The 26,891-nt window shown below is 40.6% G+C and overlaps 1 protein-coding gene across 1 annotated transcript in view; it reads left to right on the top strand.

Annotated features, from left to right (window-relative positions):
* The first annotated feature begins 254 nt into the window (after positions 1 to 254).
* The window catches only part of LOC126416601 (exosome complex component RRP41), a 37,640-nt gene continuing 11,003 nt past the window's right edge, over positions 255 to 26,891 (top strand). The window contains exons 1-2 of the mRNA XM_050084357.1: positions 255 to 642; positions 24,547 to 24,753. Coding sequence (XP_049940314.1) covers positions 481 to 642; positions 24,547 to 24,753 — 369 coding nt within the window. The 5' untranslated portion in view covers positions 255 to 480. The remainder of the gene's footprint in view (positions 643 to 24,546; positions 24,754 to 26,891) is intronic.

Genomic DNA, 26,891 nt, shown 5'->3' with positions numbered 1-26,891 from the left:
ATGAGTGCATTCCGTTACTTCATGAACTACATTATGTCGACAAAAAGTTTACTGCTGTGTTTACCCTAGTTCCTGCCCTCCATGGCACTAAGAATGCTTTTGCTAGCAGAAATTTAAAAAAAAAATCGGCCGCCTTAGTGTTGCGCGCCTTGTAAATATCATTGAAATTCGCATGTCCCACCAAACCTAAGCTGAGCCATAACTATACGTCAGGGTCTATGGATTAATAGGAAATGCCTGTATGGTCGCTCCCATCAGCCATTGCGCCAAAGTGTCAACTTTGCGCGTAAGCTTGTTGATAAGTTCAACGCTAGTCATCTGTCGTGCAGACGAAGTAACAGCACGTGGTACAGTTTATCCGCCACAAACAAAACAGTCGTCGTGCATAATATGTGTTGTTATACAGTGATGTGTTACATGTTGAATCTATATTCGTGAGAGTTTTGTTTCAAGTCGTAAAAATATTCATTGTAGGAAACAATGAATTTGCTGTCGGAAGAAGGATACCGTTTAGACGGCCGCAAGCCGAATGAGCTAAGAGTTATTAAATGCAAGCTAGGTGTTTTCAGTCAGCCTGATGGTAGTGCATATTTGGAACAAGGCAACACAAAAGTGCTGGCAGCGGTCTATGGTCCACATGAGGTAAATAAGAATATATATGACATGTTTCCTGACTCGTTCTTGCACTCAATAAATAATTGTCAGTAGCACACGAAATTTTCCATGCTCACAATGTTTGCTGTAAATTGAAATTGTCACTTGAAAACTATTGTTAAATTTGTATCTTACTTTACTTACACTCTGGTTTCAAAATATAAATCAAACCAAGATCTACAAATATTTGCTATCGTCGATGAGGGCATCGATGACAACTTGCCTATGTATCCAGTTGTCATTTAAATTGTAGGCTATTATTGTGTTATAGGAGTATACAAGAAACATGATACTCGTATGTGATATGTCGTATTTGTGATCTACAGTTAACGAGTCTTAATTTCACAAAGCCTCGTTTTATTTGTTTTCTAACAAGCAATAACCTGCAAACCCCAGAAGTGGGCAATAATGGTCATATGCTAAATGAGACACAATGTGTAATTCCACGAATCTGTTTGTTATTATGGAGCAAACATGGGGTTAAACTACCCATTGTGCTGTGTGGTGGTTTATTCTTTTATTTTATTGGGCGTTCATCCAGGTATCATCTCTCAATGATATACGCTTTGTCATCACAGTAAAATGAAAATAAACAGTTCAAATATACACAAACTTAAAACATGCAAGGGTAGGACTGTGGCCTTGCTAATGGAAGTGTTATGACATCTGCCTAAAATTATTTAGGAAAACCTGTGCCATGATGGTTGGACAAAGCAAACACTATTGTCGTGAGTGCAAAGTCAGTGTCATAACAAAGGCACAGTCACAACCCCGATTGTACAATGTTCATTTGATTGTACGCAACTTGCAAAATATAACTGATATTATAAAAATAGTTGCGCACTGTTTCTTTTCGTGTGTGTACACCACCACTTAATGTGGACACCTGAGGTTGACTCCAGGACCCTGTGTTGACTCTCTCTTGTTTTCCAAAACTATCTTCTAAGGCAAATGTTTATTCGGAAGAAACGAGCAATTGGAATATTGTGTAAAGCAGATATCGACACAGCTTACAGATGTCTTTATAACAGGGAATTGTGTACGTATTCCCAGTTATTGGTGATTTTTCCCAGTAAAAATAATTTTCAACTGAACTGTGGTTGCAAAACCGCAGTAGAAGATACAAAAATAATTTTCATGTAAATTTTGTCTTTTGGTTGAGGGTTCAGAGTGTAGTTATGTATCAGAACCAGTAGTTTATTTGTCCTTGGATTATTTTATATTGATATGGGCTCTGTCATGTTAATAAAAGGTAAAAATAAGCCATACAGAGACCTATGAATATATGCACACGAGGACACAGACACAAAGGCATCTAAAAGAAAATTAAGAACTTACCATTAGCCACTCTTTCTACTAACTACACGAATGGCTAGACTCAAGGATTGAAAAGTTCTGTTATTTGCATGGTAAGTAGCAGTGTTTGTTGTAAAGTTACACTGCAAGTAGTAATATACTGTAAGAAAGATGCTGTGCTTATTGATGTAGGTGACTATTGAAAAAACACCAGTTTTAGTAAGTAAATATTAAGCTGCCCTTAGTGATAAGCAGTAGCTATTAAGTGTAATGGAGTTACTAGTATCATGACCTTTTTCTTTTGTGCAGTATTGACCTCAAGTTTCCATGGCTTGCTGTTTGTTTTCTTAATGTGTGCTTGGCTTGTTTTATATCTCTGAAGTTCTCCCTCATAGATCTGGGGAACATCTGAATAAATTTTAAAAATCGGGTAATGTAGTGTACAGCGTGTTCTTTTAGTCCTTTTTTATAATAGTGGTTTTTTTTTTTTTTTTTTTTTTTTTTTTTTTTTTTTTTTTTTTTTTTTTTGTGGCTTATTGTGAATTTTCCTGTTACACCTAAAGACTGTTTGATATTCTCGTAATTCTGAATCCAGACCTGCAGTTCACCATAAGAAGAATTTGCATACTACAGGGAGTAAGGGCAAACCTCCATAGTTGTTGACTCTTGTTTCCCAACCATAACATTTTTCTCTGGCTGTTCACAAAACTGTTCTAGTTTTTGGAGTTGTTCTTGTCATTCTGGTGCATGTGTGTTAATTAAGCTGGGCTATGAGAGGTGACCATATTTCTGAAGGGGAGGAAAATTGTAAAACTAGCAGAGAGAGAGAGAGAGAGAGAGAGAGAGAGAGAGAGAGAGAGAGAGAGTGTGTGTGCGCGTGTGTGTGTGTGTGTGTGTGTGTGTGTGTTTTTCCTAGGAAAAAAAGAAGAAAAACAGTACTTAGAAATCTTCGGATCATCAAAGGTGTTTTTTTTCCCCTCACTATTGCATTGTACTGTTTTCAGAAACATATGTCTGGGTACTGATTTTCAAATTCTATAAGCATGAAAAAAAATCAGAGGGTGCTACTCTGTAAGAGCCCCTTGTGAGTGTAGCATTGATTTATTATGAAGACGCTACCTAGATGTGACATAGTTCTTATGATTTCATTCCTGTTAGTTGTATAAAACTGCTAATCTTTTTGTCTGTGAATTGGATTTCTTATAATTGCAGTATTTCAGTTTTTGAATTAACTTAACACATCTGTTAGCTGTTGGATCATATCTATTACTGTTTGTTTTCATAATCTCAGTAAATCAACTAGTTACAATTAAGTTACACATAGATATTCCGTGTGGTGTTCATAGACCCTCTGGAGGATAATTTGTGAATGTCATACTCCTGAAAGTGATCAGACATTCATATTTAATGTGCCAAGAACTGTAATGTTTGTTAAAGACATGCGTTTTGGTCTGGGCTTTGTATTTGAATAACATGTAGATTCTAATTAGTAGCACCCATCATCTAAATGGATCAGCTCCTGTGCTTGATATCCAACATGATGGCATCAGTTAGTGGTTTATAATGTACCCTTGTGGCTGTAATTCAGTGATAATGGAGGGGCTATACTGCTACTGTCCAAACTGTAGATTCTGCCTCTCTAGCCCTGGAAATTGGAGAAGATTTGCGATAATGTGGATCAGAATTTCATTGGAATGGCAGTTTAAAAAGACTAAAAAAATTTCAGTGTATAAAACCCTATATTGTTCCCAGCTTTGACAACAAAGTTTGAATGGCAAAAACACCACAAATGAGGAGGGGAGCAAGGAAATTGTGCTCTTAAACTGACAGTTGAAATTGAATGCAGGTTTGTTGAAGTTGCAGCTACAGAAAATGAGCTGGGTGTTGGGATTCATCAAAAGAAGTTTGCACAGACACATACTGTACTTCTGCACTAGCCTTTGTGTGGACAGACTGAAAGAATTTTTAATGTTGTCAGCAAAGTGGAGAAATGAACTAAGTAGTTGTTTCGTTAAACTTATAAAAAATGTTTATATGTTTTTTAATTCGAAAGAAACTTTCGTCATAATTCAGCATGCGGAACGTGAATATGCTTTCAGTTCTCGCATCACATCACATTTTCTTAGAAATGAGGAAAATGTTTCATGCTTTAATGTACATTTTAATTATACAGGGCTATTACAAATGATTGAAGTGATTTCATAAATTCACTGTAGCTCCATTCATTGACATATGGTCATGACACACTACAGATACATAGAAAAACTCATAAAGTTTTGTTCGGCTGAAGCCGCACTTCAGGTTTCTGCCGCCAGAGCGCTCGAGAGCGCAGTGAGACAAAATGGCGACAGGAGCCGAGAAAGCGTATGTCGTGCTTCAAATGCACTCACATCAGTCAGTCATAACAGTGCAACAACACTTCAGGACGAAGTTCAACAAAGATCCACCAACTGCTAACTCCATTCGGCAATGGTACGCGCAGTTTAAAGCTTCTGGATGCCTCTGTAAGGGGAAATCAATGGGTCGGCCTGCAGTGAGTGAAGAACGGTTGAACGCGTGCGGGCAAGTTTCACGCGTAGCCCGCGGAAGTCGACGAATAAAGCAAGCAGGGAGCTAAACGTGCCACAGGATGGTGCTCCACTGCACTTCCATCATGATGTTCGGCATTTCTTAAAGAGGAGATTGGAAAACCGATGGATCGGTCGTGGTGGAGATCATGATCAGCAATTCATGTCATGGCCTCCACGCTCTCCCGACTTAACCCCATGCAATTTCTTTCTGTGGGGTTATGTGAAAGATTCATAAACCTCCTCTACCAAGAAACGTGCCAGAACTGCGAGCTCGCGTCAACCATGCTTTCGAACTCATTGATGGGGACATGCTGCACCGAGTGTGGGAGGAAATTGATTATCGGCTTGATGTCTGCCGAATCACTAAAGGAGCACATATCGAACATTTGTGAATGCCTAAAAAACTTTTTGAGTTTTTGTATGTGTGTGCAAAGCATTGTGAAAATATCTCAAATAATAAAGTTATTGTAGAGCTGTGAAATCGCTTCAATCATTTGTAATAACCCTGTACATGTGTTGCTGATCACATTATTTCTTACAAATTGGTTGGAACTCTTAATAATTTACAAGAAACAGTGGGAAAATAAACCAATAACAGATGGATTCATGTTTCAATTGCTCAAGGAAGAAATTATTTTCATTGAACTATTTTACCATAACCTTCTGTAGGGGTGATGTGTGTCTTTTCATATATCAGCAATAATTGGCCATCATATTAACTGCTCAACCTCCATATTATCTTTTTCCAATGTCCTTCAATTCTTGGTGAAAGTGTTCACTACGTTCTGTGTTGTAGACTCTGAGACAGAAATGGTGTATGTGTGAATGTAGAAAATGCAGTTTAAAAGTCATGTTGAACTTTCAAGTTTTCTAGCAGTCCTTGAACTATTTCTTTGTACTGTGGACACGTGTAGTAACCATGATGATTTTCAGTAACATTTGGGCTACTTGCCCACACTTGTTTCTCAACTTGGGTCATAGTATTATCAAATTGTGGATCATACCTAACATTCTTCTCTGGGGTCCAATAAATACTACAGCTGCAAGTATTTCATAACTTACAGCTATAAATGTCGTGCAGATATGTTTAAAGGCATTACCATCCTTAGCCATTGCAGACACAAATGTGCGATGGAGGGAGTAATATTTTGGAGCATTCCATAAGCGGCTCATGTTTGACATTTATGGAGCCAGCAGACAGAGGTCTTTGGAGTGGCCATTCTCTCCATTGCCAGTGCTCCCTCCTTGCATGGCAGTTCCATTCACATAAGAAACGAGGGTGTTTGGTGTAGCCCATTTGTAAGCCCAGTAACAGGCCTATCATCAACCACACGGAAGCCACTGATGTTCTTTATAATTAATGCACTGCAGCAAACATGTGACACTTTAATACATTTTATCTGTGAATGGACTGGACATAAAAATACACCCAAGGAGATTTGTTGTGGTGTAACACGCAGTAAGGAGTGAATAAAAAGTCTTCCCTGAGAGGCCTGGTAGTTCACACCAAGCCGCTCTATCAGTCCTTATGTATCGCTGCAGTAAACTGTGGTCTCATGTTCAGAGAAGAAAGATGCAATGTCCTGTTTCCCCTTTCTGTACCATGCAAAAGTAGTTACAGATGCAAGTAAATTTTTGGATTGAGTCTTGAACCTAAAACTCTGCACTTATTTCTGATAAGTTGAGTTCATGAATCACATCATTAAGTTATGGCTGTGTAAATAGTCTGGTGAAGTGGCACTAACACTGTTCTCAAAGTCATCACTATCTGAATGTGATACAGCATCTTTATCACTGTCCAATTCAGTGCTCGTTGATTGATGTGGTACTGGCAGTTAGGGTATGGTTAGAGTAGGGTCATGAGGCATAGATCTCATAGAAGATTGGAGATTGGGATACACTATTCTCTTCTTGTTCCTTGAGCTACAACCACTTTACAAAAACAACAGTCATTACTGTGATTCAAGGGTTTCCTTCACACCTTGAGTATGGCGAAGTGCATGCTTCTCTTCTTGCCATTCTAAATGTGTGACACGCTAAATGCAAAGTGAATTTTTCTATCCTGGTCACGAAGCTTGATGCCAAAAGGAGCATGGTATGCATCTTTCATGAAGGCTGTGGTATTTCTGCATTGATAAAGCACAATACATGTCCCATAAATATAGCAAAACACATCAGCCCTATTTAAACAACTATGCGAACCCATGCTGTTTGCACAGCTGGGATCACAACAACTCACTGATGGAACTCACTCCTTCTTCATCTGCTGCAGCTGCTGCTGTATATAGAAACAAAGCACTGTTGTTCTGTGATATCCTGAAACAACAACAAATATGTCGAGTTGCTGTGAAACAAAATATCATATTACAGTGAATTTATGAAACAAATTGAAATATGTTGAGAGGCTGTGCAACAAAGCAATGGAAAATCCAGAAAGGAGTAATGTCACTATTATGAAAAGGATAGATTGCTACTCAGCATATAGTGGAGATGCTGAGCAGCAGACAGGGACAACAAAAAGACTGCTAAACACGTGAGCTTTCTGCCAAAGGGCCTTCTTCTATAGTAGGAAGGGAAAAACACACACACACACACACACACACACACACACACACACACACACACACACACACACACTCTCTCTCTCTCTCTCTCTCTCTCTCTCTGTGTGTGTGTGTGTGTGTGTGTGTGTGTGTGTGTGTGTGTGTGTGTGTGTGTGTGTCCCTCTTAGGAGAAGGCCTGTTGGGTGACAGCTCACTTGTTTAGCAGTTTTTTGTTATGCCTGTCTACTACTTAGCACATCCACTGTATGGTGAGTAGCAATCTATATCCCTTTCATGATGTTGTCATTATTCCTTCCTGGATTTTCCATTGTTTAATATTGCCTGTAATGGTTTTTAAGCATTCATTGTCACTAACAGTTCACTTGTAGGTACGATGGGTCTGTGAAAAACTGCAGCTGTATGGATGAACAAGATGATGTTAACTACTGTTGAGTCCATTGCACTTGTACTGGTTACACTCGGAGGGCTGTTATTTATGCAACTCATGTTGCTCCTATCTTCCGCTTTTTCAATTGCCAAATTTCTGAGCATAATTGCGCTATAACGGTCTGTAAATTCACGGCTTGCTGTGTGTCCATCATGACTGGTTACCCAATTGCTCCAGTTATTAAAAATTTGCCATCACCACCATCCACATGCACATACAGCAAAGCCAATATCTACAGAAGCACTGTCTTTAGTGCTGGGTGCTGCTCTGCTGCATCACCAAAGAAAAGTACTCTTACAGAAGAATGTTGCCTGCATCAGTCTTGTGATAATTCTACGCTAATGCCACATTCGGATACTGAACAAACTTTCGCGAATAATAGTGATCACTGCTGTGCTCCATGGAAGATTGTAGGTTATCTTATCTCCTCAGGAATATTGACGGGAAGGAACACTAAGGACCCATTATCTGAAAATATTTTTAGGATGAGTAGTTGTGTGGTGTGGGGTTATGATTGGCAAGCAGGTGAACAAAACTAACAGCCATAATTCAGTTTTTAAGTGTGCATGGCTGTATTTTTATCACTGTACACACACACACACACACACACACACACACACACACACACACACACACACACACAACAACAACAACAACAAACGTGGACAGTGGCATTGCGGCACACCTACTTTAACTTGATGTGGACGTCCTGGCGATGAAGACAGCACATCGGGCAACTGACAGACAGACAACTTGGATTTTGCACAGACAGCTTTTATTTCCTGCTATCGGCCTTCCTTAATCAGTGGATCCAGGAAGGTGTGTACCAGGCACTGCAAGGTAATCACGTGAACACCCTGCTTTCATGGGCACACTTATGTCAATTTTAGAGTCTTTGCCCCTCCCCCAATTGGATAAATTTCTGCAGAGTCCATGGAAGTGAACCACTTTCTCATTGCACCATAAAAGGCATAAATTTGAAGCATCTCGTAAAGAAGGTTCAGTACCATAGACAGCTCACAAAAGAATCTAGTTAGGTGAAATCTTATCATTCAGATATTTTAACGCAAGGTAAGAGAAATGGCGGGTGGCATCAGTGGGAGGCCCTTCTGGAATCCAAATTGTGAATGACTTGGAATCTTATGTTTGCTTATATGCATACTCATTCTTAAATATATTTGTCTTTCCCAAAACTTTTGAGAAGAAAATTAATAGTGAAATGAGTCAGTTGTTATTAACATCTGTTTTAGTAACTTTCTGAAGCAGGAAGCATTTATCTGTCTGCCTGGAAACATATCTTGAGGAATTCTTCTTCCTCCTTCTCCTCCTCCTTCTTCCCCCCCTCCTTCTTTCCCCCCCCCCCCCCCCCCCCCAACTCCCCCCTGCGACCCCCAGCCAGTATTAGATATAGTGATCTGGTATGGTATCAGTCCATTCTGTGCAGGTCTTACAACACCTCTGCTACCTTTGGGTTGGTATTTGAGAATTTTTGGAGGATCATGGTCTTACCAAGATGTCCTATAGTTCTTTACTCTGTTGAGAATTGGTTTTACTTTGAGATGCTTAAGGATCTCATCACATTTTTTCCTATCCCAAATGTAGCCAGCCGTTTGTGTCATGAAGTGTATCGCGGCACTCATTAGTCTTTGTTTGTCCTATCTATGGAGTGTCCAAGCTTTGTTGCCTGCCTTGGGCAGGGTGTTATATAGTTGCTCTGGTGTACCACTGAACAAGATATGGTTTCAGTATGCCGTTTATTAGTCCTGTTACTTATATTAAGTTTGTGATTTTGTGTTGCGTATTATTGTCTTGAATTTAGCTGAAGTTGGACTTTAGATATTTGAATGTTGACACTTTCTCAGTGAAAGTGTTATCTATCGAAATTTTACTTCTCTTGTGGTCTTTTGCTATGAAGGCCACAACTTTGGTTTTGATGAGGGAGATCTCCTTGTTGTACATTTTTGCTATTGTTTTTTGCAGGTTATAAACCGACCTATGTAGATCATCCTCAGATTTTGCAAAAATTAGATGCTCATCTGCAGTCAGTCATGTGTCTAGGTTAGTTTACCTGTCTATCTTGATTCTGCACTGGGATTTTGTCTTCATCCACTGATGATTTTATTTGTTTACGTTGAAGAGAAACAGTGAGAGGCAGCATTCTTGTCCTACTCCTTGGCCAGGTGTTTCCAGACCAACAGCTGTTGCACAGCACTGACTGTAATCACATTTTGTCTCTGTATGTTCTGAATTGCTTTTATGGTGTTTTGTGGAGTGTTAGTTTCTGCCAGGATTTTCCAAAGTTTTCTTCTGTCAACTGTGTGAAAAGCTTCCTTAAAATCAGTAAATGCCTGATGTGCTTCAAGATCAAATTATGTCCATCTTTCAGTCAGCATCTTGAATGTGAAGTAGCAGTCTGTGCACGACCTGCAATTTCTAGTCTCAAGAAGAACCTTATGAAAGTGGTGCATTCGATATATGACAGCATAGTAGCTGTGTCTGAACATCACACTTTTAATAATTTGCTTGAAATGTTATGAACGCTATGAGAATTTTTGTTTTTAAAAGGGTTAGTTATTTTCCTGTATTCCCTAGAAGTTGGTGTGACCTTGAATTGGTTGAATGCTTTTGGTAGTGACTGTCACATATACTGTAATGCTTTTTATTTTGGGCTGTTTGTAGAAAGTCTCAGTTACATTTAGAAAGTAATTGTTAAATAGGCTTGTTATGTGCTTGGCGTTGTGGACCATTTGCTCACTATCTTCAACTACTAAGTCATCTTGTTCCCTCCCCCAAGGGGGCTCACCACACTTTGGCTGGTTCATGCTTGGCTACCATGGGGCCCCAGCATTTGCAGCATCTTTTCTTTCTGTGCTGATTGTCTATCATCTTGCTGTTTTTTTTCCCCTCCCTTGGGGAACATGTCTGGTGTGTTTTTGGGAATGTTTCACATTGTCTGTCACTGACATAAGAACAGTCTCAAGACAGTTTTTTGTTCCGTTTTCCTTTCTATGTTTTCCTTCTATCCTTCCTCCACTTTGGCATTTGCGGTTCCTCTTTTTCTTCCTCCTCCCTGTGTGCCCCAGAAGGCCGGCCCATGCGTCTAATGCGTAGCAGGTGACAGGGTAGCACGTAATTTCCAGCCCCGCATCAACAGGTAGGGTTCACACGTACCCCCTGGTACAGGCCAGGTGCAGGGAGGGATTATTTCCTGAGCTGCTACCTTCCCAAATTGCTGATCGATCCCTCTGTCAGCTGTTCAGAAGGTGTGACCTGAAGTTTGGACAGTCACTTAAGGCGGGTGCGCCCCCTTGTGAAGGGGGCTCCTAGTTGGAAGGAGTGCACCATTGAAAACGCTGGCAATCATGGGGGATTTTCTTGCGATGAGCCAATCTTCACAATCAACTTTTACGAAACACAAACGGAATGAGGCTAACAATTCAAAGACCCTTTCAGCTGCACCATGGTTCCTCGTGGTTTCACGTACTGTAGACGGTTAGTGCTTCGCAACAGTAAATGCATTTATTATTAAGATAGGTGTGGATGCAATTGCTGGCTCTGTGAAATCCTGCTCTCATTTACGGAATGACACTTTGCTTTTGGAGACTACTTCTGATTCTCAAGCATAACTGCTGCTTGCCGCCTTGCTTCACCACAGCTAACCTATTTGTGTCGAGGCCGATAGAACTCTGAACTGTTCCTGTGGTGTTATTTACACTAAGCTGCTTGACGGTCTGACCGAGGCCGAAATCCAGTCATACCTCTCTGATGAGGATTTCATTGCAGTCCATTGGGTGATGAAAAGGTAGATTCCTCCTTAGTGCCCACATGCACTCCTTTTCTCACCTTTGATGAGTGGTGCTTCCTTCCAAGATCAAAACTGGCTATGAAATTATCACGGTCTGACCATACATTCCAAACCCGATGCGCTGCTACCAGTGTCGTCATTTCATCCACACTACAACGCCTTGTCGGCACCCAGCCAAATGTGTAACTTGTGGTGGGGATGCACACAAGGGCAATTGTCCACCTCCTTCTCCCCATTGTATTAACTGCAGTGGTGGCCATGTCGCCTGCTCCCGATATTGTCCCATGTATCTAGATGAGTGGGCTGTCCAGGACATGTGGGTAAAGGAAAAAGTGCCCTATCCGGTCGGTCGCAAGTTACTGGCTGGTCGCAAATCTGGCACTTACAGTTCTGTTCTTGCTACATCTTGTTCCATGAAGGACGTGGTCACGCAGGTGTGCGACCTCAAATTTGGCTCTGAGGTTGTGAAATTGCTCAGTGTCAAGATAACATTGCCGTACCCTTGTCCAGGTGTGCAACTAGCCATCAAACTCTCACCTCAGGGGACAAAGTCACCAGCTACACAACTGGCAGACCGGAAAGGACAGAAGGAGTACTCCTGTGAAGACGTCCTATGTCCCTCCTGCCAACCAACACCTGAGCCTTCCTATGCTAACTAGAAAGGCTTGAGGAAGTCCAGCAAAGTCAGACGGTCTTCTTCTTCGCTGACTCGAAGGTCCTCTTCGATGGTATCGCCATACGATACCTTTGCCAGGCTGGCCTCCGTGTCACTGATTCACACCACCAACCGTTTTTCTGCGTTGGACTTCACAGACAACAGCAAAAGAAAGCCGATGCTTCTATGGATGTCATGGAGCAGAATAATCTTGCCTCTGTTCCCTGTAGCAGTGAGTCTTTGCAGGCTAGCATTCAGCAGCTGCCGAGGTGACACCCCTTCATTTTTTCCTCATCGTCACACTTCTCCAGTGGAGTGTTTGCTGCCTTTGATGCCACAAGAAGAGTTTACTGCTACTTTTAGAATTGCAGTGTCCCCTTGTACTCTGCTTTCAGGAAACAAAATTGTGTCCTCTTGACCGCTTTGAACTTTCACATTTCTTCCCGGTCCGTTTTGACCTTCCCCCTGAGGTCGGCATTCCATCTCATGCGGGAGTCGTGCTGCTCATACGAGATGACGTTCATAGTCAACCCATCTCCGTGATCTCCATGACTACCTGTCTTCAAGGTGTTGCAGTTTGCCTTTTCCTTCTGCACCCGACCTTTTCCCTTTGTACCATTTATAACTCTGTCATTTGATGTCACCAGGGCAGACTTCCTCCAGCTTATTGGGCAGCTACCTCGCCCATTTCTGCTACACAGTGACTTTAATGCGCATCATCCCCTTTGGGGTTCTCCCAGGAACCTGCCAGAGGTGCCCTCTTGGCTGACCTTCTTAATCAACCTCACCACTTCTGCCTTAACACAGGAGCACCCACAGTCCTTTCAGACTCCTGATACACCTATTGCCATTTGGACCTACTCTTCTGCAGTACCCAGCGTGCCCGTTGTCTCGAGTGGTCCGTTCTTTCTGACACCTACTCGAGTGACCATTTCCCATATGCTATCGGTTTGCTGACTGCTACCCCACCTGTGTGCACACCCAAATGACTAAGGCTGACTGGCAGCATTACTCCTCCCTGGCGCCCTTTGAAGAACAATATTTCCCAAGTTGTGATGACCAGGTGGAATATCCTACATTATCCTTATCGTCGCAGAATCTTCCATTCCTCGCACTTTCTCTTTACCACACCATGTTCCAGTCCCTTGGTGGACTGAGGCATGCCACAATGCTATTCGTCCGTAGAGACATTCTGTCCCCGTTTTTAAATGTCATCCTACAATGGAAAACTTCATTCATTATAAACAGATGTATGCACACTGTCATCGCATTCTTCGAGATAGCAAAAAAGCTAGCTGGATTTCATTTGCTAGTTCTTTTAACAGTTCCACCCCTTCCTCTGTTGCGTGAGCCAACCTCCGACGGCTCTCTGAGACCAAGATCCATTCCCCATTTTCCAGTCTTGACACTAGCAGACAATGTCATTGTGGACCCTATTGCTATCTCCAACACCTTGAGCTGCCATTTTGCAGAAATTTTGAGCTCTTCCCACTATCACACTGCCTTCCTCCATCAGAAATTAGCAGAAGAGGCTCAGGCAATACCCTTCTTTTCTCAGAATTTTGAGTGCTACAATGCCGCCCTTACTATGAGGGGCTAGGCAGTGTTCTCAGTTCATCCCAATTCTCTGCCCCAGGGCCAGACGCTGTCCACATTCAGATGTTGCAGCACCTTTCTCTTGCGGGCAAGTTCTTTCTGCTTAATACGTACAACCGCATCTGGGCACAGGGCACGTTTCCCAGACTCTGGCGTGAAGCCTGCTAAGGACACACACCTCCTTTCTAGCTACTGACCCAACTCTCTCACCAGCTGTGTTTGCAAGGCGATGAAACATATGATTCATGCCCGGCTAGTATGGTGATCAGAGTTTCCCAATTTACTAACCACTGCTTTGGAGCGCACCGTTCTGCAGCTGACCATCTCGTCACTTTGCCCACACATGTCAGGAATGTTTTTATGCAGAAATCCCAGATTGTGGCAGTATTTTTCGATTTGGAGAAGGCCTATGACACCCGCTGGAGAACTGTTAGCCTCCTTACCCTCTACACGAGGTGCTTCCATGGCCACGTGCCCCATTTCCTTCAGGAATTTTTAAAACACCGAGTTTTCAAGGTACGTGTGGGTTCCATCTTGTCGAACACATTTATCCAGGAAAACAGTACGCCTCAGGGTTTAGTCCTGAGTCCCTGTGTTCTGCCAGGCATCTCTGGCTCCCTTTTTGTTGATGATTTTGCCATCTATTGCCACAGACCTGTCTCATTGAGTGACGTCTTCAGCAATGTCTCGATCGTCTTTACTCATGGAGCATTGACAATGGCTTTCATTTTTCCACTGACAGAACCATTTGTATGAATTTCTGGTTTAGCAATTGGTTTCTCTCACCATCTTTTCATCTTGGGCCTGTTGCTCTTCCGTTCATTGAAACTATGAAATTCCTTGGGCTCATGCTAAGTAGGAAACACTTTTGGTCCTCTCATGTGTCATACCTGCCAGCCCACTGTACACGATCCCTCAGTGTCCTATGTGTCCTTCTCGGTACTTCCTGGGGTGCAGATCGAACCACCCTTCTCCATTTGTACTAGTCTCTTGTCTGTTCGAAACTAGTTTATGGGTGCTTTTTTTATGTGTCTGCACGTCCGTCCCTCTTACACCATCACCCCATACTATCCATCATTGTGGCATCTGTTTGGCCACTGGCACCTTTTACACCAGTCCGGTTGAGTCTTTATGCCGAAGCTGCTGAACTATTGCTGTGACTCTTTCCTAAGCAGGTATGCATGCTGTATGTCTGCCATGCCTGGCAATCCATCCTAAGCCGCCTCCTGCAATGACTCCTTTGATCGCCAGTATGGGGCGCACCCCTCTTCACTGTTACTTCCTGGAGTCTGCTTTTGGCACTTGCTCCATCGGCTTAACTTCACACTACCTGGACCTTTCGTAGTGGGTGTGAACCCTTCACTGCCTTTGCTTCATGTGGTGGCCCTTGTTCGCCTTGGCCTTCTTTCGCTTTCTAAGGTCACTACTCCAGCCTTGTTGTATCGCCTTCAGTTTCGCAACCTTCGTATGGACCTTCTCAGGAATCTTCACAATAGTACCTTTGTGTATACTGATGGCTCTAGGACTGACCGTGGTGTCAAGTGTGCCTTTGTCATTGGCACCAATGTTTTGCGGTATCAGCATCCGGCACACTGCTCAGTATTTAAAGCCGAGCTCTTCGCCCTGTATCAGGCCATGGAGTACATCTGGCAACACAGGATTTTCAATTGCGTCCACTGCTTAGACACTCTCAGTGCCCTTCAAAGCCTCTATGTGCTGTACACCACCCATCCCTTAGTGCAATGGGTCCAGGAAAAATGTCACTTGCTCACTCTTGATGGAGCTACAGTGATGTTTATGTGGGTTCCTGGTTGTGTCGGCCTGCCAGGAAACAATGCTGCTGACGCTGCTGCCAAGGCTGCAGTCCTCGTACCTCAGCCCACTAGTTCCTACATTCCCTCCGATGATCTCGTGTGTTGCCGTCTGTCAGGAAGCAGTGGTCCTCTCTTCATGGAAATAAGCTCAGAATTATTAAGCCTCTCCCAGTGGCTTGGACGACTTCCTCTCGGCCCCTCCCCCCGCTGGGAGGAGGTCATTTTAACTAGGTTGCGTATAGGACACAGCCGTTTTAACCATCACCACTTGTTAAGCGACATTCCCTCATCACTTAGTGCACACTGCATCGAAGTTTTGACTGTCTGCCATTTCCTGATGGAATGCCCATTTTTTAACTGTTTCATTCCCTCTTGGGTTTGCCATCTGAGTTATCGGCCTTTTTAGCGAACAATGCAAGAGCTGTCAACCATATTTCACTTCTTATCTGTTGTAGCAATATGACGAAGCTCATTTAATTTTTAGTTCTGGACCTCTGTTTCTCTATAGTGTATTTTATAGCCCTTTCTCCAAATCTTTAGCTGTCTTCTCTTGCATCGATTGCGACTGAAGTGTAGTCATTTTTTAATTCCTCTCTGTCTTCATGTTCTATAGTTTTGACTTGGGTGCTTATGACACCAGTTATTTTTGTACCCTAAAACAAAACACAACATCTTGTTCCCTGCTAGACTTTCCTGCTCCTCTTCTGGCTATGCTCAATATTGTTTTTATTTTATTCTTAGAATTATTACTCTTTGCCATAAAATGCAAACTTTGTGATTTTCTTAACTCTTGGCAGTAAATCATATTCTACAATATGAAAGCAGTTGCACATTTATGCAAATCCTGACCTTTTTTTGGTGTTTTCTTTTTCTGCTACATGATCCTTTGATACCTTTTGTTGTTTAAGGTTTCTTTGATTCACCACAGGTGCCATATTTCAGAGCCTTTGTTGGGGAAACAAGAGATGAATGCAGGAAGAAATTTACTTATAAATGCATTAAATTTAGAATTGCTTATGTACATTATTCGAGCATATGCTCTGCAGATTTGTTTAGAAGGTATCTGTTTTGAGTTAATTTACAATTGTAATGGTTTTCGTAGCTAATATATGATTTAGAGTTATAAAACAGCCGCACCCCTCATCATGTCATCTCCTACGGATAAAATAAGCATGATCTCGCATACGAAAGTATCATCTATTAAGATACTACTGTCTTGCACAACTCTGGTGGCAAGTTTAAAACTGAAATTAGACTGCAAGTGTTAAGTAAAAATTTTATATCACACTGTTGTTCAGACTCTTTCAAAAAATTTATATTGAAATCATCAAAAATGATAGTTTGCCTCCTTACATAAGACATATGATGTAATAATAATTTTTCTAAGGATTTCTGAAAATTTTCTAGTGGGTATTTGTAAACTGTAATAATTTAAATTGTGCTGTTATACAGTATGATTTCAGATGCCCATTTTCCCGTGGACTGTTCTGTGCAAAAACTGTGAATTTTAGTTTGATGGACACCAGGAGAGATTGGTTACTAGTGGAAGGAGGTAATTTAATTGCTCTTCTTAGCACTGGGAAGGAATGGACATGCCCAAGAATGTACCACACTGTTGTCCTTACCCCCTGCCGGGGAAAGACCTGGCAGCAGGAATTCAGCTGCCACCTTATCTGAATCTTAGAATGGCAGCACTGTAGTCTGTTGCAGTAAAAAACTAGAGGTAGAGTCCATTGTTGATAACATGACTGTGCTCGTGGCATCTGTACAATAGTCTTTAATGTGCAAGCATGTACTAGGTACTTATCTACTTATTTGTTTATTTTTGTTTTGGTAAGGTGTTTGGTACTATTTGCAGAATATCATTTTGGACAGTTCCGCGCATAGGACTGGAAGGACCACCTTCAGTCCTCTAGGCTTCTTATGGTCCTGAAATGATTATGGACACATGGTGTACAGATCTGCTAGACCACTACAATAGGCCACAATGAGAAGTTGGCTACAGGGGCATTTAGAATGAGATCCTTCTGTGGCTTCTGTGTTAAAACTGGCATGCCGCCTATTCCTATCTGTTCACAACTACTGTCAAAGTGACAAGTGTGCCAATCAATGTAGACTGTTACAGCACGAACACCTTGACTGAATGCTACCAAATTGATACTCCAGTATTTACATGCCTGTGGTGTAAGTTGATTAAAATTTCATCCTTTTGTGAGCATATTTTTGATTCAGAAGAAAGCCATTCCTATTGATTATATGATGGCTGTTGGGCGTGTTTATTACTGGAACTGTCCTGCTGGAGAACACAATACAGTGTGCCCAGGCGACATGCATGTGCTACTTATCACCATCGTTCAAACTTAAGAATGGTAGAATCATTGGTACAAGAGACATGGCAGCACAATACAGATACCACATACAGTTGGCTATAGTGTGATTACTACAGAATGGCTGGTGATGAGATGGACTCAGGATGACAGTGGTGCAAGTGGTGTAGGCACAGGTCCTTCCAGCTGGACTGTGCCACCAAAAAATTGTAGGATTGCTCAGCTAGCTCCAATGAATAGATGAGAACAGCTGGAATTGGGAGAGGTTCAGGCAGTGTATCACAACAAATAATTGGGAACACATTACTGGGTGCCATGTTGAGATCTCAAGTTTCGAAGTGTCATACAAGAAAACAGAGACTTGGATGGTATAGAACCAGAGTCAGCTCGAACACTGAGTGGTATTTTGTGGTGTTCAGTGATGAGTTCAGCTTCTGTTTCTGGTGGTGAGATCAGTGCCAACGTGTCTGTATGCATCCTGGTGAAAAATCACAGGAAGCAGCAATTCTTGGGACCCGCACATCTCCAGCCCTTGGAATCATAATGTGGGGAGCTGTAGGCTATGACAACAGGACTGGTTTCGTAGCTTTCTGTGGCTGAATGTTTGCTAGAATGTGGCAAGAGAGGTGAACTCTGTTGCCACACTCTTCATGACTGGGATACCGTGTTGCATATTCCAACAGGATAATGTAAGGCCACACTGCATTTCACATCAGACACCTTGAAAAATGTACAGATACTTGACTATCTTGGTGCCACCATGCCCTCACCACTTATCTTAGAAGATAGGTCGATGAAAGGTGATCCTACATTTATGGCATTTGTTAGATTCTGAGAAATCTGTTGACAATGGTGACTAGATGACTTTCTTTTTAAGTTCTAAAGACAGCAGGGATATAACACAGGGAGCAAAAGGTTATTTACAAATTGTACAGAAACCAGACAGCACAGTTATGCGTCAAAGGACATGAAGTGCAAGCCGTAGTTGAGAAGGAAGTGAGACAGGATTGTAATCTACCCTAATCTGCACTGATGTCGTGAGCAGGCTACAACACACTGCTATTTTCAACATGTTGTAGGATCAGTATTACCTCACAGGTCCTTACATTTCATCAGAACCATGCACATCCAGTGCCCAATATTCTGCTTGCTTTACAATGCCCTGCAATCGCCACTTGGTGCCCCTCATTTTGGAAGAACTATAGTGGGTGCAGAAGTCACCAATGTGTAAGGGCGGTGACACTACAGATTCCAATGCCTTCGCAAAGCCTTTATTGTCATTTAGAACAGGGTCACACGGCATCCATACAAAATCTACTGCACTGTGCTACATATTGGTGCTCTAGAGTTGGTGAAGCTTGACAAAATGGTCGCGAGCACACCTTCACTTGTGCTCGTTTTAAGGAGCTTCTGCACATGTGCAACTGGCATCACATAATTGCCTTACAGGCCAAATACATACGGATTTGATAAACAATGTACATTGTTCAAGGCGTGCACTGATAGCCCTTACCACTGTACTACAAGTTTACGTCAGTGCCACCAGGAGGTAGCACACTGCAGCAGACTTTTATCTGTGTTCGCCGTAAACACGGCTAGGTGGTAGCACACTCCACAGATATGCGAATTAACTCACCATATAGTAAAATTAGGTTGGACATCAGTTATAGTTATACTGATAGGAAAACCTATTTTTGTGGGGTTCTGAGTGAGATGTAGTACATTAAGTTCTGGATGTTATCATGGAGTAATCCATTGGAGGTACTGAACACCAAACAGCACATCATCATTGACTGAAAGACTATAGCATTTACTCATGCTTCTGACATCTGTTGAACTTATGGTGGGTCAGGTTTTTCTATACTGTAGGCCCACATTGTACATAAATCTGAATATTCACAAAAAACTGTCTCACTGACTTCTCTGATATTCACTTAAATATGGGGGGACGAAGATGATGTGCTTTTGGCTCTTATGGCTCTTAGTGCCTCATTTGTATTCTAGTCAAGTAACCTTGTTGGTAGATAGTGCTACGTGAATTTAATCATTTCTGCAAATGGCAATTTATGTTTGGAGCTGGTTGTCTACTGTGCAGGAATCAGCCTTCTGTGGAGTGTCAACATGAACTCTGTTGAACCTGTATTAAGTATTAACAGAAAAAAAATTACCAGGAAAAGTTAGCCTTGAAGAAACTAGGGCACTCCAGACAAGATCCGATGTCTGAGGAAGTGGCGAAATCAAAAAAGTGTGACAACAAGTGAACATTTAACAAAGAAGTGTGTAACAACCATAAGTTGTAATGTGGATGCAACATAAGAATGCCTGATTTTCAGCCCAGAAGTTAACTCTTTAACTAATACTTGAATTAGAGATCTTGAACATTTGTCCAAAAAAATAAAAATGCTAAAAAACTCCCACTTACACAAAAATGCAAAACAGAGAGTAGTGTTTATTCGTTCTTACCATAGACTGTGGTTAGTTATGTAGAAACCAACCAAGTTCCACAAACAACAATTCCTCCTTTTGTCAGGCAAGTTACACATTTTATTATTATACACCTACGAGCTGCCACTGAGTTTTACCGTGGAAATTTTTCTTTCACCTAATTCTAATCATTATAATCTTCAGTGAAAAACTCAGAAGGGTATTTGTTCATTTTAGTGATTTAAAACTGAAAGAACATAATTTTATGTATGTTGTTTCATTTCATGACAATTAGTTAGTGTACAGTAAATTATCTTCAGTTCAGATGAAATACATCCATAACACTGAAAAAAAGTGTTCATTTTTTTAAACAAGTTATCGAGGGAAACGTTGTGTCTGATCTGAAAGTATATATGTGACTGGTGCTTTTGCTTGTACTAGAAGCAGGCAGACTCATTAAAATATGTTTGTAAGTAAGCCAGCAAACATCAGCGTATACTGGCCATGAATAAACTGAGGAATTTCCACTAGGTCTCATAAATTTGACCTTTGCCTCTGTATATGCTTCACTGATCTCTAAAATTCGACCAATTCACCATTAGTTATCGTAGATAGCTGCAATGAGCATATCTTCATTGATAGTGACAGAGGCCATGTTCTGAAACCAACAGTGAACTTGTATGAATTTAGTAGATGATACTTTATCAGCAACCTGCTTTCATTCAGTGTTTTGGGTAAAAAATGATTCTTATGTCCCAGGAATCGTAGTACCAGTTTTATACTGTTTTTGCAACTTACTTGTGAGTATATTTTATCTCCTCTGATGTAACATAAAATGTAAACACATATTTTGGTTGTGATATGGGTGATGCGAACTAGCTCTTGTGGTTAAACATGTAACAGTATCATCCACTCTGTCACAGTCATTTTTTCCATGACTGGTTAAAAAATGTTCGGCTGTGTGGTATTTGTTCAGTATATAGGTGAGAGCAGTTTTCTGAAAAACACAGAATGTGCTTGTATTGACTGGAGCCAATCGTTTACACAACACAACAACATTGACTTCATGCAATCATCTGTTTTATAGTACGCAACAAAAGGATGGAGTGTAACATGAAGGTTCTGCCAGTAAAAGCCTTGTGGAACATCCTGAAGCAAATAGGTATAGTTTTCTGCAAAATCCACTATAATGATGCAGGAAGTATCAGGGAGTGTTCCCTTGCTTGATTTTGAGCTTAACAACTCTGAGTTTCGATGTGTAATGATGTTGTGTCAAGTTTAGGAGTTTTTGAACAAGAGTCTCGACAAATTCATTGATTGTCTTTTTTAATGTGGCCAATGTGGATTGATTATAGTTTGGATCAGTTGCTAGAAAATAATATTTTCAAAAACTTGTAAGGAGGCCCCCATTTTTTTCATACTGCAAACAAGTTTTTGTAAAAGTTCAGTGTACGATTCTTGTGCAGTTGCAGCATGTATCATCACTTTTATATTCTAGTGATAAATACATACACATTCATCATGCATTCCACAACTGTAACACATTCTTTTGGGCAGAGTTCACAAAACTTGGTTATACCAAGTTAGACCATGGGGCTTTGGACATAGACTAAAAGCAAAGACGTAGGCATGACGCTTGTGGGGTCACACAAGCGGTGGTTTCAGTTATAACTCTGGCCCCTTGCGCCACCTGAAATCATTCAGTTCTGTAGTGGGAAGGAGCTGCTGGGAGCTGCCTAGCTTGCCTTCCTCACATGTCTTTCCAGCCTTCTCTGGAAGGTTCCAGACACTGCCATTACACCTGCATAAGCAGAACATTGTGGTAGCCCTGGCAGTAAGTGGCATTAACTCTTCATGGCAATGATAGAAAAAAACTATTGAAAGCTAGTGTATTGTATTTGAAGTGATGCTGCTTGTAAACCGTGAAGATTATTTTATTGTTAAATGCAATTTTATTAGAAGGATGTTTTTCTTTTAAAGCTAAGTACACATTTTTCGTATTACATCAAAGGAGACTTTTTGTTCTATACATTATTTTGCAAGTTTTTGAAGGGAGTGATAGGCAAATTCTGTAATTGGTACAAATACAACTTATATCATCTTCATAGTAAAATGTCTGTACATGTTTTTCCACATCCTTACCTATTCTGTTTCCCACTTAATAGCTTTCTTTTGACAAAATGTCGTCTTTTTTAGTAATACCCGTGATTTGTTCACTGTGTATTCATTGTGCTGAAATATGTCTGGATTTTTTCTTTAACCTGTGAAGTTGGTGCTAAGGTAAGAATCTGCAGAGTTTTTTTCAAACACAGCTTCTGACCCATTACCCTTGAAGTATTTGCTTTAAACTATGACAGTATGTGCGTTTAGCATTGCCGCGTTCTTCAGACATATTTTTTACTGGGACATGTAGCACATCTGCTGCTGTTTGATGGAATTTCAGTTTTAAGGGACAAGACTCAGATTGAATGTACTCTGGTTGCCTGTCTTGTGTCTTTTAGGTGACTTTACACGGTAAAATTTCAAATAATTCTTGACTTCCATTAAGTTTTTTAAGTGTTGTAGACGTATCATATTTATATTCTGTTCATTCAACTTCATTCATCCGTCCCTGGCAAAACTGAGCAGTGTGGTGCAGTAGTTAGCACACTGGACTCACATTCGGGAGGATGATAGTTCGAACCTGCATTCGACCATCCTGATTTAGGTTTTCTTTGATTTCCCTAAATTGGTTCAGGCAAATGGCAGGGTGGTTCCTTTGAAAGGGCACAGCATACTTCCTTCCCTAATCCAATGGGACTGATGACCTTGCTGTCTGGTCCCCTCCCCCAAATCACCCAACCCCACATCCGTCCCTGGCAATCTATTTAGTGTAGGAAATAGAATGACTGCACAGGACGTTGTACAACACTTAGTACCTGGGATAAGTCCAAGACTATTCCTTGCTGTAGTTAAAGAAACAACTTTAAAAATACCATAGCAGTTTTTTTACCACACTCCTTTAGAGTCTCATGAAACTGTCTTGAAATGCTTCCAAAAAGAGCCATAGAGGGGAAGAAAAACTGTCAACATTTCACCGATACTTTAGTAATTCAGTGTCAGATAGATTCAGACTTGTCATGTCTATTAAATCAATCACTTTGCTACTGCTAGTTGTTGCAGTAAAGGACTAGATGATTTAAACTTTTTTCTGATGCTCTAATCAGTCAAAGATGTATTACGAATAATCTGTAAAGAGAAGCAAGAAAGAGTTGATGACGAGTTTAAATGTGATCCCTAATACTTGTGCTATGGCAAAAAAGACCTTTAAATCTCGCATAGCAGAAATCTCTGTGTAGCATGCTCAGAGTAAGAAAAATTATAATAATGTTGCCAATTCACAGTGGCTGCATCTCTCTCTCTCTCTCTCTCTCTCTCTCTCTCTCTCTCTCTCTCTCTCACACACACACACACACACACACACACACACACACTGCGAGTGCAGCCTGTGTTTGTGATTCTTGTTGTTTCATGTATTGGTATGTAGCCGTTTGAGGTAAGTCATTACCATTTTATTAAAGAAGTGTGTGATCTAGCAAGAAAGAGAACACTGTGCTTCTCATTTTTATGTTGATCAGTATGGTAATAGGCATTAAGTAAAACAAAAATTAAGATACCGAAACTTATAATTTCGATGAAGCAGCTTTAGAAATGACATTTATTGTAGATAGGAAATATGTACATGTATAACTTCAACATTTTAATAATTTTATAGTATAGATAATTCTTTTTTCTTTCCAGTGAGAGCAAATTGAATGAAATTGGTTCAAAAATTAAAAAAAATTATAGTGGCTACAAACTTTTAAGCCACTGTCTCTCTGTGGCAATTTGTGAAAAAGACCCACATTTTGAAATTGCCTCCTAACTGTAGTTCTGATTAAAATAGTGTGGAAAAAATATTTTAACATTCTTTCATTGTGTGTTATCTTAAACCAAATTTTCACAAACATCTTTGATACGAGTGCAATGGCCACTGCATGATTTCATGTGAAATAATCCAGAGTGGACTGAATATTTTTATCTGAAATCATTGTTATGTTCATGCTGGCTAAATGTTTGTGTTCATACTGTTAGGTAGATCACTTATTGACTGAATTGGCATGGTACAGTGGTTGAGGGACCCTGGTAAGATGGGGCTACACCTTCCGCTCCATGACAGGTCATGGCGAGCCTTGACTGGCTAACATCTAGTGTACTAATCACAGCTGGAGGGTGGCTCTACTGGTCATGTGTCCAAATTAGTTCATGTTGTGTTTATTGGGTAACATATCAGAAATCTTAATAATAGGAGAACCAGTCTTGGATATTAAATATCCCATTCCTTACATCCAGATAACTACAAAGGCAGTAAAATGTTTATTGTTTGACTTTCCAGATTCGAGGAAGCAAAACAAAAGCCATACACGACCAGGTGTATGTCAACTGCCAGTACAGTATGGCGACATTCAGCACTGGTGAACGTAAACGAAGGCCCAGAGGTGACAGAAAATCTCAAGAAATGACTCAACATCTGCGCCAGGCTCTGCAGGCGGCAATTAAAACAGAGCTCTACCCGAGGTCCCAGATTGATGTCTTTGTAGAGGTATACAGGAATGGGTATCCCATTTGTGATTGTGGTTGTTAGTGTTTTATTTTTTGTATTTACTCAGTGGTTGTAAACATTGCCATTGTGGAAAGTACTGTGCGCAGGCCACAAGACTATCTGGAAAACAGAGACAACTCTGGTGAGAAATAGGGATAAGCCTCAGAGAAGTTGCTGTTGCTGGCTAACAGCAGCTGCTTCTCACTTAACCTGTTAGGGGGATCCTCTGTCCGCTTTGTTGTGGTCATGGATTTTGCAGTGGCGTACTTTTCATAGTAGGTGTTCCTTCTGCGACAGTAGCACTTGTACAGAAGTGGCCAAAGTACTGAAGACGGTTGTCAATCCACATTACACAGTTGCTTCCTAATTTTTATAATGTGCTATTTACAGATAAAATAATGCATGTTTTATGTTTTCAGTTTTATTAAATCCGTTAATGTGGAATGTAAACTGTAACATTTTTTCTGTCATTTAAAAGGAATCAAATGGTACTGACTTACTCCAGCTAGTCTCTTGCAGTTTAGGAAACAATGAGGGAAATGTATTGCCCAACGTTGTGTATAAACTGTTTAGAAATGTTTTGGGGATGTCCGTAAAAAGGTTTCAGTGTATTGAGGATATTTTGAACATTTCTAAAACACATTTCTCATTTTCCACTAGATGAAAAACATTAAAATAAGTTTTGCAATACATGTACATGCTGATATGTTGAACAGTTCCTACCTCATTCTCTCAAAACAGGCATTAAATATGTGGTACACTGAGGACACAGGTCAAATAATTGGATATGTGTTTGATTCTCCAGTTGTGGGACATGGAAAGTGTGAATAAAATCAATAACTTGTTGGATTAGTTTACCTTCACATAATCCGTTAATGTTTATTTTGCTGTTGCACCAACTTTTGGAATGAATTTTAAAATAAGATTGTCCGGGTAATGTACAGGTATACATAAATCTTGTGCTTGAATCATTGTTTGTATATTTATTTGCTTGATGCCAGCACAAGGATGGCTTTTACAAAATCATAAATAATAATGACATTAACAAAGTGCTACATATTACAATTATTGCATCTTATATCAATATTGTATATTTATTAGTTTATGGCTGACACACTGCTGGTTCATTTCACAAGCAGTGTTTTAAAATTCGTTGAATGAATATAAACATTTTTCTATCAGAAAAGGTTTTAATTTTGTATAAAAATCAATCTCCTTAGATATTTGTATAAATTATGGCAGTTTATTAAGCCAAATCAAACCATTAATGTATGGGCATCGATCTGTCCGTTTGAATTTTGTTCATGTTCAAAAGTAGTTGTATTTTGTTGTGTTGTGATCGTGTACATCACTGCACTTCACAACTTCAGTTCGCTGACTCAAAAAAAAAAAAAAGTGAGATGCTGCTGTGTAGAGCAACGTAACCTGTTTGTAGGACCACACCATCTGAGGGCTAGAGACCCATAAGATTATTGCTGAGGTCCTTGCCCTCAGTGGTTGGTGGGTTGATGGTTGCCCAGGAGTGAAAGGCTGGTACTCCCTCCTGGACAGCGTTGGTAGTGGCATTGTATAAATTTAAACTCTTCCTTACCTTCCTGTTTCCTGATCTTAGAATGGAAAATTCAGGATGGAATGCAACAATATTGTGAAAATATAGTTGCTCTTCATCATATAGCTCAGATGCTGAGCCGTAGGTAGGCACAACAAAAAAGACTGTCAGAAAGTGAGCTTTCGGCCAACAAGACCTTCATCGGAAATAGACAAAACACACACACACACTCTGGCTGCTGAGGCCAGGCTTTCTGACAGTCTTTATGTTGTGTCTGTCTGCGGCTCAGCATCTCCGCTATATGGTGAGTAGCAACTATCCTTTTCATAATATTGTTTTCTAATCTTAACACATGAGTTGTTAATTTTAAGCGTTTCCGTTTCCTAATTAGTCTGAAGTTCGTTTTTGAAAGCTGCAGCTCTATTAAAACTTAGTTAAAAAATAAAAATCAAATAAACTTCATATTATGTATATGTACAATTTAATACTATGAAATTGTGGCCTGTCTTGGCCACTAGACAGCAGATCATTTGTACATGGCAGCAGATAAAATAACGAGAGGTTAACAGCTTTTTAGAAGTTTAGAAGA

Source organism: Schistocerca serialis, chromosome 8 (genome assembly GCF_023864345.2).
Source record: "Schistocerca serialis cubense isolate TAMUIC-IGC-003099 chromosome 8, iqSchSeri2.2, whole genome shotgun sequence".
NCBI classification, from domain to species: Eukaryota; Metazoa; Arthropoda; class Insecta; order Orthoptera; family Acrididae; genus Schistocerca; species Schistocerca serialis.
Note: the sequence above shows the minus strand (reverse complement) of the source record. Positions and strands in the feature narration are given on the sequence as shown.